This window comes from Saccostrea cucullata, unplaced genomic scaffold (assembly GCF_032062105.1).
Source record: "Saccostrea cucullata isolate Sc308-1 unplaced genomic scaffold, CSIRO_AGI_Scuc_v1 ctg133, whole genome shotgun sequence".
NCBI lineage: Eukaryota > Metazoa > Mollusca > Bivalvia > Ostreida > Ostreidae > Saccostrea > Saccostrea cuccullata.
Window position 1 is genome coordinate 445,204 of NW_026935574.1, and position 19,263 is coordinate 464,466.

The 19,263-nt window shown below is 33.7% G+C and overlaps 3 protein-coding genes across 3 annotated transcripts; 2 read left to right on the top strand and 1 right to left on the bottom strand.

Moving 5' to 3' along the window:
• The first annotated feature begins 1,135 nt into the window (after positions 1–1,135).
• Positions 1,136–7,326, top strand: LOC134243292 (dynein regulatory complex subunit 3-like). The gene is made up of 12 exons (XM_062725523.1): positions 1,136–1,406; positions 1,756–1,952; positions 2,067–2,183; positions 2,408–2,574; positions 3,683–3,829; positions 4,165–4,284; positions 4,444–4,556; positions 4,727–4,901; positions 5,033–5,071; positions 5,964–6,002; positions 6,385–6,579; positions 6,770–7,326. Exons 2-12 carry the CDS (start codon positions 1,793–1,795, stop codon positions 7,010–7,012), a joined length of 1,515 nt encoding a protein of 504 aa, XP_062581507.1. The 5' UTR covers positions 1,136–1,406; positions 1,756–1,792; the 3' UTR covers positions 7,013–7,326.
• Positions 7,327–7,607: 281 nt separating this feature from the next.
• Positions 7,608–14,816, bottom strand: LOC134243323 (ATP synthase mitochondrial F1 complex assembly factor 2-like). Its single transcript, XM_062725585.1, has 8 exons — positions 14,675–14,816; positions 11,741–11,785; positions 11,353–11,498; positions 10,870–10,967; positions 10,611–10,691; positions 10,196–10,308; positions 9,425–9,540; positions 7,608–7,805 (listed from the first exon to the last, which is right to left on the bottom strand). Exons 1-8 carry the CDS (start codon positions 14,778–14,780, stop codon positions 7,659–7,661), a joined length of 852 nt encoding a protein of 283 aa, XP_062581569.1. The 5' UTR covers positions 14,781–14,816; the 3' UTR covers positions 7,608–7,658.
• Positions 14,817–14,866: 50 nt separating this feature from the next.
• On the top strand, positions 14,867–19,076 carry LOC134243325 (glucose-induced degradation protein 4 homolog). The gene is made up of 5 exons (XM_062725586.1): positions 14,867–15,079; positions 16,824–16,991; positions 17,308–17,409; positions 18,178–18,308; positions 18,624–19,076. The coding sequence occupies exons 1-5, from the start codon at positions 14,939–14,941 to the stop codon at positions 18,685–18,687; spliced, it is 606 nt and encodes a 201-aa protein (XP_062581570.1). The 5' UTR covers positions 14,867–14,938; the 3' UTR covers positions 18,688–19,076.
• Positions 19,077–19,263: the final 187 nt, after the last annotated feature.

Sequence of the window (19,263 nt, forward strand, 5' to 3'; positions counted from 1 at the left end):
TCAAAGTTAGATCTCAACCAATAACAAAATTCCCAATAAATATTTGCCATAATTATTTTCAGGTATACCGGGTATTTAACATTCAAATTCTAAGATATATTGACATTTTTTTCATTAAAAATAATTATTTAAAATATTCCTGTAAATCTGCATACTACATAGCCGAACGGCAAAAATTGCTGAATAATCCATAGCTGCAGAAAGATTCGATGCTTAAAAATTTATATCACTCCATAATTTTTTTTCAATGTAGGTTTATGATTTAAACAAAACTTAAACAGTCTTCAAAACATATATCTGATAATGCTTTTGTGTGAATATTGTAGTAGATATATTGCCAAAGCCTTGTGGTAAAAAGTTGAAAATAACAACACAACAGCCAGTGACTATATTCGCAACAATACCCGTATTGCTAATGAAAATAGAGGTATTGTGAGCAATGAGCTCACTTAATGATACCCCGTTGTGGTCCCTCCTTAGCCCTGGGAGTCACGATTTGAACAATATTGAATCTGCAAAATTCGAGAATGCTAAGCTTTAATATAATTAATCAAAATTTTCCTGTTCTTGAAAAGATTTTTTTTAACATGTTTAAATTCCCTTTATATTCTTTTGTAAAAATTTGATAGCCCCTAAAGTGACCCCATTAAATACATGTAATATAAATTTCATCTTTGGTAGTGTTTATGTGGCCCTGTCAGGCCAGTGGTTTTGATGGGAAAGCCAAAGTACCCTATTTTCACTATTTCTTTATTAACTCTTTTTGAAAAAAGGAAATAACCCTGCAACTAAAAAAGATTTAACCAGTCCGTTTCATCTATGGATACTCTACCATATTTGGTTGAAACTGGCTTAGTCGTTTTGGAGAAGGAGAAAGTTTACAGCGACAATAACTAGCGACATACAACCTGAGCCTTCGACTCAGGCGAGCTAAAAATATTACTTTTAAAATAACCTCCCAAATTGTAATAACATGAATATCGAATGTAAAATAGAATTAAAAATTTTAACAAATAGAAGGGAAATTTAAGCCAGGATGGCATCAATTCATGAAAACAGATATTCACAACAAATAACTCAATTTCATCCGAGTTCATCATTTTCTCCCGGAAGTCAAATACCGGATGTTGAAAATAACCATAACAACTGTACACATTTTCTTTTTGAAATGCACAGTGCCCGCAGAAAAAGTATTTAAAAAAAGGATATTGTTGATATTTAAATTAATTGAATGTCTTGTGCGGAATGTACTTACATACCGCTCTTCAAAAAAATTGATTTTATTTGTCAGCATTTGAATTTGTTTAAATCAATTAGAAATCAAAAGCTGTCAACATAGTGTCGGCAACTTTTAAGTGAAATTGTTTAGTCCTTAATTGATATTTGAAAGCAGCAATATTATAAGGGTAAGTTTTTGCAATTTGTTACTTTACAGATTCTTTTTACACTTAGTTTTAACTGCAGGATCGGCAGAATTTGAATTTTAACTCTACGTTATGAGGAAATTCGAACGACTTTAAGGATTTACACGTCTGAAAGTTGAAACGTTATGCGCGGAGAACTGTCATTGGCTTAATAATGCATACATGGGTACATGTGCTTAGGATGAAAAAAAAAAGCATTTTAAGAGTTGGGATAAAGTAGTATTTTGGGCTATATGAACCGTATGTATACTAGCCTGGATAGGGCAGTTGCTAGAGGAGGTAAGTGACCTTAACATTGCAATGCAGTAAATGTTGATGATTTTTATTGCAGTTTATTTCCTTTTTAACGGAAAAGAAAGTGAATCAAAATGAGTCGGTTATATGATACGGTGGAGCCAGCTGTTATAGATGAGGAAATGCTGAAGAAAGCAGTAGAAGAACAGGGACCAAAAGAAGAAGCCGGGAAGATAGCAAAACAAGAGGGAATCGACTTTGGTGATGTTCTATCTCTGCGACTGGATTTCCTAAGTAAGCTTTTTCCATCATTAGAACCTATAAAAGTTTATATAAAAACATGTTCTTTGAAAAATGAATTGAATTTATTATTAATTAATTCTTTATGACTTTTCATTAATTTTACAGATATTTTGAAAATTGATAACCTGTGGGAATTCACAAAGCTTACCAAATTACAGCTGGACAATAATATTATTGAAAAAATTGAAGGATTAGAGAGTTTGGTCAACTTAGTTTGGTTGGGTAAGTTTAAGTTCACAGTGAATTAGATATAACTTAGTTTGGTTTATTAAGGTAAGTTTACAGTGCATTAGTCGATATGTTTGTTATGTTTCAATAGATGAAGTGTAAGCATAAACAGCACAATTAAAAGATAAATAATTTCAATAATCATATCTTTTTTTTTCATCAGAAAGTAACATATCATGATCACTGTTATAATAACCAATAACTATGATGTATTTCAGACTTGTCCTTCAACAACATAGAGTGTATAGATAACCTGGAAACCCTGACCAAACTGGAGGATCTAACCCTGTATAGTAACAGAATCTCCACTATAGACAACATGGACACTCTCCTAAACCTCCATGTCCTCTCCCTGGGCAGAAACCAACTCACAGATCTAGAGAATGTAGGTAGTAAACCAACTCAATGATCTAGAAAATGTACGGAGTAAACCAACTCACTGATCTAGAGAACGTATGTAGTAAACCAACTCACAGATCTAGAAAATGTACGTAGTAAACCAACTCACAGATCTAGAAAATGTACGTAGTAAACCAACTCACAGATCTAGAAAATGTACGTAGTAAACCAACTCACAGATCGAAAGTAGTAAACCAACTCACAGATCTAGAGAACGTACGTAGTAAAGCAACTCACAGATCTAGAAAATGTACGTAGTAAACCAACTCCTGATCTAGAGAACGTACGTAGTAAACCAATTCACAGATCTAGAAAATGTACGTAATAAACCAACTCACTGATCTAGAGAACATATGTAGTAAACCAACTCACAGATCTAGCAAATGTACGTAGTAAACCAACTCACAGATCTAGAGAACGTATGTAGTAAACCAACTCACAGATCTAGAAAATGTACGTAGTAAACCAACTCACAGTTCTAGAAAATGTAGAACGTAGAAAATGTAGTAAACCAACTCACAGATCGAAAGTAGTAAACCAACTCACAGATCTAGAAAATGTACATAGTAAACCAACTCACAGATCTAGAAAATGTACGTAGTAAACCAACTCACAGATCTAGAAAATGTATGTAGTAAACCAACTCACAGATCTAGAAAATGTACGTAGTAAACCAACTCACAGATCTAGAAAATGTACGTAGTAAACCAACTCACAGATCGAAAGTAGTAAACCAACTCACAGATCTAGAAAATGTAAGCAGTAGCACTGCAGTGGTTACAGCTAAAGCTAATCATAAAATCATAAAACAGACCTATGCATGATGCCTATTGGTTGTACATAGAAATCTGTATGATATAAAGAATCATTCTTGGTATGACTGGCTCCTGCATCATCTCAGTGTAATATATACTTTTTGATTTCCATGCAAGTATAAGATAATGAAGTCTTGTGAAATTTCATATAAGCTAGCATTTCTAAGGACTGGCCCTTTTTTCAGATATTAAATTTACCATTTTCTTCATTTTTTCAAATACCGTAGATGTACATAGTCATACAATTTTTCATGTCAGATTTTTGAATTTCTCTTTCAGTTGAGGTACCTAAGAAGATTCAAAAACCTGAAGACATTAAACTTATCAGACAACCCTTTCTGTAAACAAGAGGAATATAAACAATATGTGATAGCATTTTTGTCAAATCTGGAATTTTTGGATTACAGACTTATTGATCAGCAGTCAGTAAGTAGAATATTTTTAAAATGGGCTCTTCAAACTCTGATACTGGTATAAATGATACAATCCCAAACACAAAGTTACAGTAAGAAATGAAACACAATGGGTTAATATACTAGCTTATTCTCATATAGACATGGTGATTTGCATTACTGGTACATATACCGCTATTATGTATTCATTCAATCTAGATGTGCAGAAAACAGGCTTATAGTTTTATACGAAAAAACATTTTTTTTATTACATCCATTTAAATAAACTTAATTACCAGTAATTATTAGGATAATGAAAAGTTGTAAATAAATTTATTAACTTGTAATAAATAAATATGTTATTTTCAGAGGGATGCTGCAATAGAAAAATACCAGGTCTCCAGAGATGAGATGCTTCACAATGAGAGACAGGCAGAACTGAAAAAAGAGGAGGAGGTCAAAAGATTACAGGAACTGGAGAAACACAAGGTAGGGTTGTGAATAGAGAAATATAATTAGGCAGGACTCACAGTAAATGTTCAGGGAGGTGACTGCTGACTTCTCTTAATTAATGCATAGTACTTAAGTCAAAGATTTTTCATGCAAAATAAGCATGCATTTATCTTTAATGTTTTGGTATGATTGTAGAATGCCTATGTAGAGCTGATGAATGGACCAGATCTATTTGAACAAATGTACGCTGAGGACAAGGAGGGACAGAAACTGAACGAGATGCCGGGCCTGGAGGATCAGCTCCACAGATATCCTTTATTATTCTCATGTATATATTGAGAAAACTTACTAATCTGTTATAGACTTTTGCATACTAGTAATTGAGAGATTCACTACATAAACTTCTATGCGTAAATCTTGCTCGCTTTTTGTAAAATCTAAAAGACATCTTATACATATTGACCTTAACATGTTGTACCTTCAAAGAGAAGTTTATGCAGTACTGTATGCAGATCTTTGAGTTTGGTATCGGTGAGCACGAGAAGCGGGAGGAGGAGGTGAAGAGTTTCTGGGAATGTGTGGAGGAGGCCAAGCAGGACAACAAGAGGCTCGGGATGAAGTACAATGAGGAGTTCACAGAGATGAAGAAGAAGGTATCCTCTTATATAAACTGTAAATACATATACATAAAATTCAGATGAAGTACAATGAGGAGTTCACCGAGATGAAGAAGAAGGTAGGCATCAACGCACATAAACTGTAAATACATATACATAAAATTCAGATGAAGTACATCGAGGAGTTCACCGAGATGAAGAAGAAGGTAGGCATCAACGCACATAAACTGTAAATTATTATTATTATTATCACATATATTAAAAAACTAAAGCGCAAACACATAATAATTAAAACATAATAATTAAGAACTGAAATTAGACACAAATTTATAAAAGTAATGAAAACAATTATAAAAACATAAAAATTAGCCCCCATGAAAATAGGCACAACTATGTACATTATATAAACGAAGAGTTCACCGAGATGAAGAAGAAGGTAGGAATCACCTCACATTATTAAACTGCAAACACATAAAAGTTAACATAAACTGTAAACACAAACATAAACCCCAGATGAAGTACAACAAGGAATTCACCGAGATAAAGAAGAAGGTGGGCTTCATCTCACATATAGAGCACTGAAATATTAAAATGTGTTAAAGAGATGTGAAAGGAACATAAAGTTTTCAATAATATTTATATGTCAAGGATAAAAAGTGTGACACTTTTTAAAATATTAAGATTTTGTTCATGTCTCATAACTGATGGGAGACTGTTTTATGTTTAAAACGACGATTTCCATATGACTTGGTTCGAGCACGAGATTGAATTTTCCAATGATCCTACAAATTAACGAGGTCCACGGTGACATCCCTAGTGCACTGGAGATGTCTGGCAACCAATGCAAAGAAATCAGAACTGGGGTGATGTGACCCTAAGATGTTTTGAATTCAGATGCGTTAGCAAGTTGATTACAAGTGAGACAGAATACAGGAGCTGTGGGACAAACATAAAATTGATGGGATTAGTAGCATCAACGCACATAAACTGTAAATACATATACATAAAATTCATATGAAGTACGAGGAGTTCACAGAGATGAAAAAGAAGGTAGGTATCCTCTTATATAAACTGTAAATACATATACATAAAATTCAGATGAAGTACAACGAGGAGTTCACCGAGATGAAGAAGCAGGTAGGAATCACACAACTGCAAACACATAATAAGGAATTCACTGAGGGGTGTACAACTGAAATATTAAAATGTGTTATGGCTGTGAATAGAAATATTTAAATTAATAAGGATTTGCAAACAGCCCCAGGTCACATATCTTTACTGCACAGTAAAAGACTTCAAAAGATTTATGAAACGAGAAATCTAGAAAATAGATTTTCACATATATTACATAAAAGACTTCAAAAGATTTATGAAATGAGAAATCTCAATCTTGAATATTACATGGTAGTTTTCGATTGGCAACTTGTGAATAAAAAGATTTTGTGTAAAAAAGTTGTTTTACAATACATGAAAATCTCAAAACATTGCATACAATAAATTTACATTGCATTAATTTCAGGAAGTAATTAAAGAATTTGAGAGAAATATGCAGGACATGGTAGGCTCATTTGTGGAGAATGTCCAAGCTCTTCTTTCTCAATGCCGAGACCTGGAAAACAATCACCACGAAAAAATGATGGAAATTGCCATTGTCACTCTTGAAAAAGTCATAAAAAATGAACTGGATGATGAAATATCTGATGATTTAAAAATGGTAATTTCATACTCCTCATTCAAATCAAATATTTTTCATGTTCTGTAGATTTCTTTATGGTAAATGCAAGAGTTATTTCCCCTTAAAAGCAGCTCTTTTGATTTTTTCTTGTGTCTGATTACTTAAGTTACTGCCTGACTATTTTAGTTACTGTCTGACTATTTTAGTTACTTGTGTCTAATTATTTTAGTTACTTGTGGACAAAGACACAATCATCAATGCTGTGTCCTCCTCACACGACGTCCACCTGCTGAAGATAGACAATAAAGAGGATGACATGGTGACTCGGATTAACCAGTGGCTCAAAAACATGATCGAGCAGATTCACCAGGATGAGGAGATCACCCGTAACAGAATGCGCGTCTCAGAAATTAACAATCTTATTGACCACCTGCGGGAGGAAATGGACAATCTCGAGGTGATGCAGAACTAGGCAGTGTGTGTCTAAAGCTTCCCAGACAGACTTATCCTAAAGCAAGTCAGACAGCCTGATTTAAATGCCTTGTGATTGGAAGAAATGTATTTTTCAATCTATGGACTTTACATGCATTATGTTGTTGGACTATATTGGACTTTCAAGTTTTGTTTACAAGTTCTAGAGGACTACATCAAATTCAGTGCTTTAGTGTAGCCTATAACTGTTATGTACAAAAGGTACATGTATTTATGAGAGATGTGTGAAGTACTTAACTAATATCTGAAAATCTGTGATAAGGAAAAGTTATAAATAAAATATTGATAATTGTTGTTAATTGTTGTAAAACATTGTTAATTTAAAATATGTTTGGTTTTATATCATAACAAAGCAGAATTCAAATTCTTCCTTTGTTGTGCTTAAGTGTTTGCAAATGTTCCACATTGCAAAAATCTTTTTTTCCCCCCCCCCCCCCCCCAAAAAAAAAAAAACCCACACACATCCACAAACAAGAAGCAACTCACAAATTTTAGAAAAGTTGCAATATACCTATGTCAATATTGTTGTAAAAAAAGTGTTTGCCAAATGATGATCAATGAGGAAAAAGACCTAATCACATTCCATAAAATCTTTATTATTAGAATAAATATTACAAAAATTCCCACTATGTTTGGTCACTGTAAGTTGTTTTGTGTGTCGTTGCCATGTCATTACTACACCAGTGTACAAAGAGTGCCGCCGCAGCGACGCGACACTGGAGCTGATAAATGTCAGCGTCGTGATGCCACTCCACATTCCCCCAAGTCTTTGTCTGCAATATAACAAAATATACTTAAGAAATAAAGTCCGCATTTCCGTGAATGTTGCAGAATAACCTCCGAGGTCGAGAAATGTTGTTTGAAAGATAAAAGCCGAGACTTTTATATTTCAAACAACATTTCGAGACCAAGGAGGTTATTTTGCAACATTCACAACAACAAGGACTTTATTTCTATTCTACTACATGTGCTAGCAGGTCTAAAATACGATCATGCTGCGATAACGCTGTTCCATTTAACACCAGAGTGTAAATTTGTTTACCTGTGAATAGAATGCAGACGATTTGTGTGATTTCGCTGCATTAAAATGAGCCTTTTATTAATTACCGGGTATAAATCTGTTTAAAGCTTATTTAAATTAATCATTTTGAATATACTATAACGAAATCAGTTTCCTATTTTACCACATTATCACTAAAATCACAGAGTTTAAATATGGCATAGGGAGGTTTGTGAAACAGCCCAGCTTGGCTTTTAAAACCTACATTCATCAGCTACTTTCTGCAATATACATTGTTTAACTTGCACACATCAATGTGGTCTAAATAAGTATGTCATTCTTAAGTCAAATGTACATTTCAACTGCACAGGTTTGATACGTGTTTTGATCTGATAATTTTGTGATGATGTTCGTGATTTATTGGAGAATAATGTCCACGGCATTTCTTTGATCTCGGCAATAATCAAAGTAAAATTTCCTTCAATGTCAAGATCATGCCAAATTAAGAGTCACAAATTCCCATTGTAAAGTAGATGGAGCTTAGTCTTCTTTGAGATGTAAGTACATTTATTACCAGATTTTAAATTAGATTAATGGTCTTATTTGTATGTACCCGGTATGTGCATTCTGGACCTTATTTTGCAATAACAAACAAAAATATTTTTTCCACAAAATATGGTATATTGAAACTAACTATATGTAAAATTTCTACCCTTCCACCCCATGACTGATGAATTAATCGAAAATGAATTTACCCTACATGGGAAATTTACATACCAAGAGTCATCTATTTAATAATGGACTTTATACTCCCATGTCAGATTGGTGGCCCCCTCTATTTAGTCCCCAGCCCTGAGAAAATGGTTTGAACATACTTTCTTTGGTAGATCGGTATGCAGTCATACATGTATTAAAACTTCTTATTGATTTCTTTTCCCTCTAATCTATTGTAAAATTTTGTCTCCCTTTTGTAACTTATTACTTAAACAAACTTGAATTACCCAGTAAATCATGGAACTGTTTTGCTTTCAATTAAGATTTGAATACGTTAGGTAAATTTTTCAGATGAATATGTAAGGAAGCTTCGACAGGTAAGGTTATGTGCCTTGAATTCTCTGGAATAGTGGTTACTGAGGAAATTTTTATATGTCTCAATTTTTGAATTACATATTTATCTCCTGTTGAAAAGGATTATTTGTGTCAATCTGAATTAGCTTTACCCAAGGATGCTTTGTAGCAAGGTTAGCTGATATTGGCCCAGGAGACGAAATAAAAAATATGAACAGTTTACAGATGATACAGACTGATGGACATAAAGAAAACTTGAATCAGAGATTTGGTTCAGCATTACAATTTATTTACCAGAAAAGAGTATTGTTTATGTCGAGTTACCTGGTAGACTGTCTCCAGTCTGGCGAGCTGTACCGCCTTCTCCACTGTTAACTGTTTATCTGTTATCCCTAACATAAGTATGATAGACTTAAGGTTCTCCACTCCATATTGAAATCCTGGACAAAAATAAGAAAATTAAGAACATGGCAGGTATATTTATGTCATTTCAGTGTTTCTATTGATAGATGTATTGAACTTTATGCTTGGACGACTGAACTTCCTCTGACACATAACTGTGGTGCAAAGCATTTGCCGCATTAACCCAGGACAATCCAACACCTCAAGATGTCAAATGCGTGGAAAATTATAACTTATACATCAGCAAAATATACTGTAAACGAACTACATTTGCCGATGTATTCTATTTAGCGATTTTGGCAAAAAGCAGAATCCGTTAAATCAAGTATATCACTAAATGTCTTGTTTATTATACGTTTATATCTACCACATTCAGATAGCACTAAATCAAATCTATAACTTACTGAAAAATGAATCAATTGCACTGGTATCAATAAAATCATTGGTGATAAAAACAAACAAGACATTTTAAAGTGGTAAATCAATACATTACTTAATTTTTTTTCTGGTCAAAATCAACATATTCATCATCTCTGTAATTGTATCTGTATGGACCTTCCCTTCACACTTATATCAAATGTTTTCACAATATACAAGTTAATACATGAAACCATTGAAAGAGGTAACAAGCACAATCATTATTTATACGAGACTTGTTATACCAGACTTGTTACTGAACAGTGACATACTGACCTACTAATGCCCAGTCGTTCAGTGAGTTGACTTTCCGTGAGATAACACTGACAGTGTTGGGTGGTATCTCGGGTGGCATCAATGAGGTGGTGGACTCCAGCTCCACCTGGTAACTGGTAAAATCAAGTAAAACATTTCACAAACACTGTAATTCATAATACAGTATTTTAAAACAGAAAAAATTATCATGATATCCCCCCATTTGTTCCTGTTTGTTTTCCTCAGTTCCCCAATGACTTGCAATGAATGAATGAATTTTTCCACTTATCTAATCAAGCATAAAATGTAACCACCAAAAAATTTTGGGTCTTTAATATACAGATAAACTTCTATGGCTTAAACACTATATCTCAAATACCAATCTTAAATACATGTTGTCTCATGAGAATAGTTATTAAGTGACAACAGACAATACCTGGCCCTCAGCCATTCCATTACTGGATCCCACTCCCTCGTCTGTAATTCTAAAAACTCGGGGGGTTCTGTGGTTCTGTATCTGGTTTAAAATAATTTTAGCATTAATGCCTTGACACTTTTGTTTATGATGATGAATAAGATACCAGTACCTTGGTTCCATCAAAGGATTAAGTTGCTTGAAATAATTTAGTACTTGCACATTGTATTTCCAAAAATAAGATTTGATAATAGCATAGATTTTCTGCCTTCTTACTTACAATATTGTGTCTGTCTCTAGAAAGTGAAGTACTCCTCTAATGATGTCCTCCCGTGATCTGTGCATGGGGTTGTCCAGTACGGTATTACTAAGGGTAGTCTGTAATGATAACAAACTACAACAAAAGGAAACTCCCAAACCATCTGAGGTGCAGCAGCAATATTTCCTGTCTCAATTTCAGAGGTAGAAATGATCCACTATTAAAGATATGCATAGGAGAGTCCTACACCATAAAACTAAAGCCTTGAGCTCATTACATATACCCTGGTACATGTATTCCATCTGATTAAAATCAGATCCTTTTATTTGCTCACGTAGATGACTATTAAGAAAGTTGCCAATGACTGGATCAAAAAATTTAATTTTAATTAATCTGAATGAAATGAAAGGATAAGCATAACTTCGCATGAAATTTCATCAAAACCTTCACAATCAAGTGGAGAAATGCTCTCTCTCACAAACACTACTCATATATTTTTTTTACCAAGTGCATGGATTGCCGTTTGATTGTGTCTTTCTGTGAGTTCCATTCAGTTGCGATTGCTAAGGCCAAGGGCTCACTGGGGACCTGAAATAGGTTTCCTGAGGGGGTGCGTAATTTCCTTTGATCCAAATTTACCTCAAACCATCCTAAAAAAAAATAATAAAAAGTTTTAAAACAGAATGAGAACAAATCTTTCTGATTTTATAATTTCAGCTTAACATAAACATGATAAATGAAAACTTGGATGAGTATATAAAATATGTTTTGTTTACTTCATTTTTCATATATAAGGGCAGTTAAAAAATCATAAAATATGTACATTGGACCCTTTCAATAAATTGTATTATAAATGAAATTTGAGTATTTGATTTATATAGATTTTCGATACCTTGATTCTGTACAATTGTGGCATTCTTAAAGAATTTCTTCAATTCTAAAAAAAAATCATTTAAATCATTATACATTTTTGCAATAAAATTTTAAAGAATAAACTGAGAAAAACACATAAAATGACAGAATCCTTCAATAATAAAGATTTATATAAAGATAAAAACAAAATTACAACACTTTTATAATTATACATCAGTATATTACGACATTACAAGGATTATGTCTTACCAGTATGTGTACATGTGTTTTGTTCTTTTTAATTTTTATTCCCTTAATATTACAATATTACAATTGTGAAGAGTTAATAAGTTAGACACTACATTCAAATAAACTGGACTGCATGAGTAAATATTACTTAAGATTTTGAAATGGATTTCAGCAAATCTCTGGAATTATACAAAATTTCGGAATGAACTTTGGTAGTATTGTAGATTGTTTAAATGTAATTCTACTACAGTTATTGCAACAGTTAAAGAGATGATGCGACCATTATTCTCTGTGGCTGTCAGCCAGTATCAATCGCTGGTGGCCAGATAGCTCAGTCGGTAGAGCCCCTGACCGGAGATTCAGGGGGACTGGGTTTGAATCCTGGTCTACTCCACTGCATTTTTCTCCTTCCCGTTACATTTGGTGCCATGCCATGCCCTGGAATTGACAGGTGATAGGCCTGCCTGGGATGAGCCTGGGTTGGGATCTTTCGAGGGTCAAAGACCTTTAAGGAGGGAGAAATGTGGTGGTTAGCATGGTTCAATCACGGCGGCCAGATAGCTCAGATGGTAGAGCCCCTGACCAGAGATTCAGGGGGCCCAGATTTGAATCCCGGTCTAATCCGCTGCATTTTTCTCCTCTCCTTTACATCTCCAATAAATCACAAACATCATGAACAAATAATTGATGTGTTTACATATTTTTCTCTAATTTGATGCCTTCACTAGCATGACTAGAAAAATGACAGAAATATCTCATGATTGTGATGAAAATTGGTGGGGAAAAATTTATTTTAGATTTGGATCCAATTACTGTTAATGTATTATATTTAGCGTGTACGATATTTCGCGGAAATTGATTTTTGAACAAGTTAGCGTAGATTTGATTTAGCACATTTCTCAGTGTTCCTATTTATGTGTATATGTGCAAGACAATTAGCGTTGCACTTGAATTAGCGGAAGTTTCACTCCACCAAAAGCACTAAAAAGAATACACAGCCAAATGTAATACGTTTACTGTACATCATACTTTTTCTTACTGTAGAAGTATTTTTTTACGTGTAGTATTAATTTACGCTATGTATGCTGTCACAAATTTTCAACGGAAATTTGTCCTATTGTACTTAAAACGCATATAAGGCTTATAGTTAGAGTCTAAAAAATCTGCGTAATTTTCTACCCATGGATTAAACAGAAATAGTGATTCTGTGGAATTATGACCCCATGGAAAAAGTATGTTTACAGTATCTTTAAGAGTCAAATGAAAAACTCAAAAACGAGGATATCATAGCATTCTATTGTGACATCCCGAGACACAATGACATACAAAACCAGCTTCTGAATTTATCTACATAGATATTTAAGAATTTGCTACAGCAGAATAGAAATTATTCCCTTACCCTGGTTGGTGGAATCATATGAAAATATACCCCTTTGGTTTTTATTTGCCAACAAAATCTTGAGACTGACAGTTTCAGGATTTTGCTGGCAAATAAAAACCTTGCCTTGTAGGCTCTGTTTTTAACTCTTAAACACATGTATATAAAATTCCTTTCAAGGTTATATATAAATATGTTACTTTTTCTTTGCTTTATTTGCAAAAGTGTTGCCCGCATGGCATAGTCAGTGGTTTATGTAAGAGCATAAAATGACTCTAGGGACATGATTAAGTAGTTGTCAAATGATCTTCAGAGGTTCAAATCCCAACTGTGGGATGTGGAGTAATGAGTTCTTCGGAAAAGACCATATAAACAGGTATTGTGTTGCAGGAGGAGTTGGCTAGAAAAGAATCCTCACTGCTAAATGGCCCTGAATACCGAGTAAAAGTCTAAATTTGCTGCCCTCACCTCCACCAGGAAGTTTTGGCATCTCCATATGAGTGAAAAGTTCTCGAGAAGAAAGTTAAACAGCAAACGCACAAAAAACTTTGGTACATGTTCAGTGGTTGGGAAGGGCTTGCACCATGCACCATAGTCGCGTTAAAGTGAAAAATTGCTCATTAAATCAATCAATGTCAGTGCCAGTGGTACATGTTCAGTGGTTGGGAAGGGCTTGCACCATGCACCATAGTCGCGTTAAAGTGAAAAATTGCTCATTAAATCAATCAATGTCGGTGCCAGTTGCACATTCAATTTTTTAGCGATCTTATTTGGAAACATTTTGCGTACAACACATGTACAACTTTCTTACTTGTTTTACTTTCATTTTAAATGCAGTCAATTTAAAACAACAAATCTCACTGGTGGAAGCCTGTCAAAAACTGCTTCCGGTTTAAAGAAGCACCTAGATTAGGTACTTAACTACATTCATTTGTAGGGTACGGTGGTGCTCATCCCTCAATCCAAATTTTGACATACTTTAACACAAAATAAGGGTAAATTATATTCTCTGCAGGTTCCTTTAAATTTGCTGCATTGCACGTTAAACATTAGATTCGTTTTATACTTAAAAATGTGTTTTCTTTTTTATTTTATATTTGTTTGTCATTTTGTTATTTGTAAAAACGGTCCCTCAGATTATATTGATGGCCCATTCATTTTCTAAATGGCGTATTTAAAATGTTGACAGTTGCGCCATAGTCCCATTGACCTTTTGCCTACCCAATCACTACATATCTTGAATTCAAAACAAAGCCTTTACCGAAATATGCTTATGATAACTTAGTAGTACTAGTATGAAATATTATGAAATATGATTTCCAACAATAGTTATAAATACCATCTCACCTCCAGATTTGTAATTCCGTAATAAAATGAATCTATTTGCCTTTGATTTGTGAAAATTGGATAATATTTTATAAAATGATTTACATGTGTTCATGGGCGCAGCCATCTTTACACCTTTTCCGAACGTGTTAATTGAAAACGTTTTTCATTGGCTGTAGCTTAAACTTTTTGTCCAATCATGTTTACTGTTGTATTTATCCGACTTCCGGTTGGATGGCTTCGGATTTGAGGAGAGGATCATAGTTGGAGGTAAACTGTTTAAATATGCCGGTAAAGCTTGATCCCCCACCTCCGGCTAATTCCAAGCAGCCTGGTGTTACCACCACCCTCCTGTATAACGGATCCAGATTCCAGGGGCATCAGAAAAGCAAAGGCAACTGCTATGACGTCGAAGTTATTCTGCAGGTAAAATGAAACCAGGGACCTATTATACATATTTTTAGATATATAATGGTAAATATAGTTTATTACCTTAAATTGCTAAAACATAAAAAAAACGGAACTGCCTTTTTTAATTTGAACCTAATGTCTTTTACTTTATAATGGTAAATGACAATGGAAGAGTTTGCAATATGTTGCTTTCCATGTTGATGTATGTGCACAAAACTTTGTTCACCACTCTCTGACAGAGCGTCTCAGTCTGGCAAATGTTTTGGTCGTAGTCATCTTCAAAAATCACTCTGACTCTACATATAATAGTATACACCTATTTACTGGCTCTGAGGACAATAGCATTAGGAAGTTTATATTTCCATTTCTAAATTTTTTTCTCTGTGATAACTCTTTGAAAGTTAGAGGAGTTGATTTCTGGATAATTCTACCGGAATGTAAATTAGGCAGGTTGATAGGTCAGGAGCTAGGGAGGCCTAATATGCATGCAATTCTTGTGCGCATCTGTCTCTGACTGTCTGACGCTAAGGAGGCCAAATATGCATGTAAATCTTGTGCGGCTGCCTTTGTGTTTGACATCAGTGGCGGAGGACTATTGAAATTGCCATAGGAGTCCACGTGTAATTTAAATCTATGTCTACATTTTTATAATCTAAATCTACAATTTTATTTCACAATGAAATGCAAATATAAGGAATCACTGTCTAGTTAGACTAAGTATAGTATGCCAGGGACATCAACAATAGTGGGAACCCGGAAACATGGGATAATTTGCATTATGGGCCCGTTATGCATAAATTATCCCATGTTTCCCACTATCGTTGATGTCCCTGGCATACTATACTAACTAGACAGTGATTCCTTAAATCATCCCCCAAGACAGCAAATATTTCCTGAGGCGCGACAAAGAAATAGTTGCAATCTAGGGTGATGATAAACTGGCTATTGTCCAAATAGTCAGTAAATAGATGTTGTATTATACCCAAGCGGACTTTACTTGTGTTAACAATCTGGATAAAACCAGAGGAGTTCCGAAATGAAAAGTGAGAGAAACAGAATAGTTTGATGACTATTTCACCATTGGTAAATGACACAAAAACTATTCCACAGTAGGACTGTTTAGAAAAAACAGTTTTTTTCATCATATTTTTATAAAGAAAAAAATCACAAGGGTAGATTAAAACGTTCAATCTTTAAAATGATTTGGTCCTTCAGAGCATGTTGAAGAATTTGTTCCATATATTGGCAATGATAACTCTAACTCGATCAGTAACATTTACTGTAAACAATCCAGAGAGTTCAAATGCCAACATGGCTTGTTTGATATATAATGGAAAGGAGAAAAAAAGTTTAGAAAAGTTTAGTCTTTATTTGGATGATTTTAAATGTTTAATTGAAAGGCATATACAAATTCTGAAAGCTTTGCTATAATTAATTTCAAATTAGTTATTTTCAATGATACCCCTTGTATTCTTCAACATAATCTTTGAGAAGACCTGCTTAGTTTTGTGACTTTGCAACTGTATGGGATGTATTCTAACATTAAACTGTGTAGAGGGCTTGTTCTAACAAGATGCAGCCATTATGCAATTCATATAAAATTGAAAGAGATTAAGGATCATGTTTATGAGAGAATTAATACATGTATTCCTCTCAACTTTTCATCATATTGCAAACTCATCTTTGTCCAAGTACTCTGTGTCCCTGATATGAGGGAGTGATGAAGATAGTAATTCAAAAAACACTTCTTTTTTTTCAGAATGTGGATTTAGAGAATTCTTATCTGTGTGGATACCTAAAGATCAAAGGTCTAACCGAGGAATATCCAACATTGACAACATTTTTCGATGGTGAAATTATCAGCAAAAAGCATCCGTTTCTGACAAGAAAATGGGAGGCAGACGAGGATGTTGATAGAAAACACTGGGTACACATGTACTTGTTAATGAATTATTTAATGATCAGCACACTTGGATTATTGAATGATCGGTACACATGTATATGAAAGTCAATTATAAAGTATTGGGACCAAAAAATATAATAAGTTTATTCACAAACATGACCAATAGAAATGCATGTTATTCATCATAAGTGTTCAGTGTATTAATAAAAATAGCTCTAAGAACAAAATTTAGTCTTTTTTAAATCTTTTGCTATAAAATATACCTACAAATTATATTGAGGTTAAGACAGTGGTACATATTGTTTTCATAAATGAATTCAATTTATTTTTTCTTTTCCAGGGAAAGTTTTTGTCTTTTTTCCAGTTTGCTAAAACCTTTAATTCTGACAGCTTTGACTATGATAACCTGACTAATGCAGACTTTGTGTTTATGAGGTGGAAGGTAAGGACATCACATTTTAAACACATGGGTATCAATTCAACATAACATTGTAAACACATAGGGATCCTTTTGTTCAGTGCCTCTTTGAGAGAAGTGTCATTGTTTCAGAAAGATAAGGACTCCCCAAAATATTGCTTTGAATATGCATCTAATTAAGATGTAGGAACAGACAAAACACTGATGACTCTGTATGACATCTTTTGACAAAGATTGAACTTTCTCATATACAAGTCAAACTCCAAGGTCTTGAAAAATGTTACCCAAAGAAAGGACTAACCAATAAAAAGCTGTGGAAAGGTCTTATTAATAGAATGAAAACACATGCAACACAGGAAAGCCTCATCAACAACTGCTCAAAAGTTATGGCAAAGGTTTAAGTTGGTAATTCTTGCAAAATTGGGTCAAACTCCAAGGTCTAGGTCAAGAGTTCATTTATTGTGGTATCCAAGGAAAGGCTTTGTCACAATGGATACACATTTGAAAATAGAAGAGCCATAGCTTCAACTAGTAAGAAGTTTTGGGCAATGTTGAAGTTTTTGCAGACAGACAGATAAACTGACAAATGGATGGACAGGGCAAATCTATATATCCCAGAATCTTCAATTATGGGGGCATATAAATGAAACTGAAACAGATTGATATTAAATTTCTTGATTTTTTTGGTGATGGTGTGTATTATGTTAGTTTATAAATTTACAATTCACTTTTTAAAGAGGACAATTTTTTAATAAACCTAAAATGATTATTTTAACAATTTCTTGTTTTTAGGAACATTTTCTTGTACCAGATCACACCATAAAGAACATAAATGGTGCCTCCTTTGCTGGGTTTTACTACATCTGCTTCCAGAAATCAACCACCACCATAGAAGGTTATTACTACCACCGGACCTCAGAATGGTGAGGAGCATTTAACACTGTACATTGAATTTGATTGATAGATAGCAAACTGAAAGTTAAAGGAAATATGGAACATTATTGAAATGGAAAAATTGTCTTATAGTCACAGATGCTTGTGTTTATCCATCCCAAATTTCTGTCACACTTTTCTCAGCAACTACCGAAGAAAGATAATTGAAATTTTACCACACTAGAGTGCAATATTTCTTTAACAGAACTTATGTATATTCACATCAGATTGGATGTATTACTAGTGAGCACTGTCTCACAGATTCTTTTTAGACATATTGAAAAAATCTACTGTTTAAATTCCAGGTTTCAGTCCCTGAATTTGTCTCATGTGCCTGACCATTCCATACCTGTCTACCAGTTCCGATAACAGATTAAAAAAAAAACATTGATGTGCTACAGTGTCAGATTTTGATACTTGCCTAACTACTGGACCTGTCTATTTTTCAATGGTGGATATGCCGGTTTAATGCTGAATAAGTGGAACATAAGTTAAGGTGTGAGGAGGACCCATGATCATGATTTTTTCTCTCTATATGCTACACATGTGTACTTAATTTGTTATTTTTGTTGTCTAATGAATATAAACATTTTTTAAACATTTTGACAGTTGTCATATACTCAGCATACATTGTTCGTGTGAAATGTATTATTTATATGTTGTTATCAAAATAAAGAGCTTTTTAGGAAGTGTTACCTAAAAATAAGCTTGCTTCGTTTATTAGGCATCATTTTATTAAAACAGTTGTACTCCTTTTATATTAATATTGCTTTGTATCTAAATTCAACCATTGAGAATAACATACTAGAGAAATCACTGGAAAAAATATTTTACAGAAATTGACATCTCATTTGCATTCGCTACTTATTAGGCAAGTTATGCAAACCAAAACCTGTTAATTCCATGAAATTCTCTCTACAACTTATAAAATAAGATAACATATCC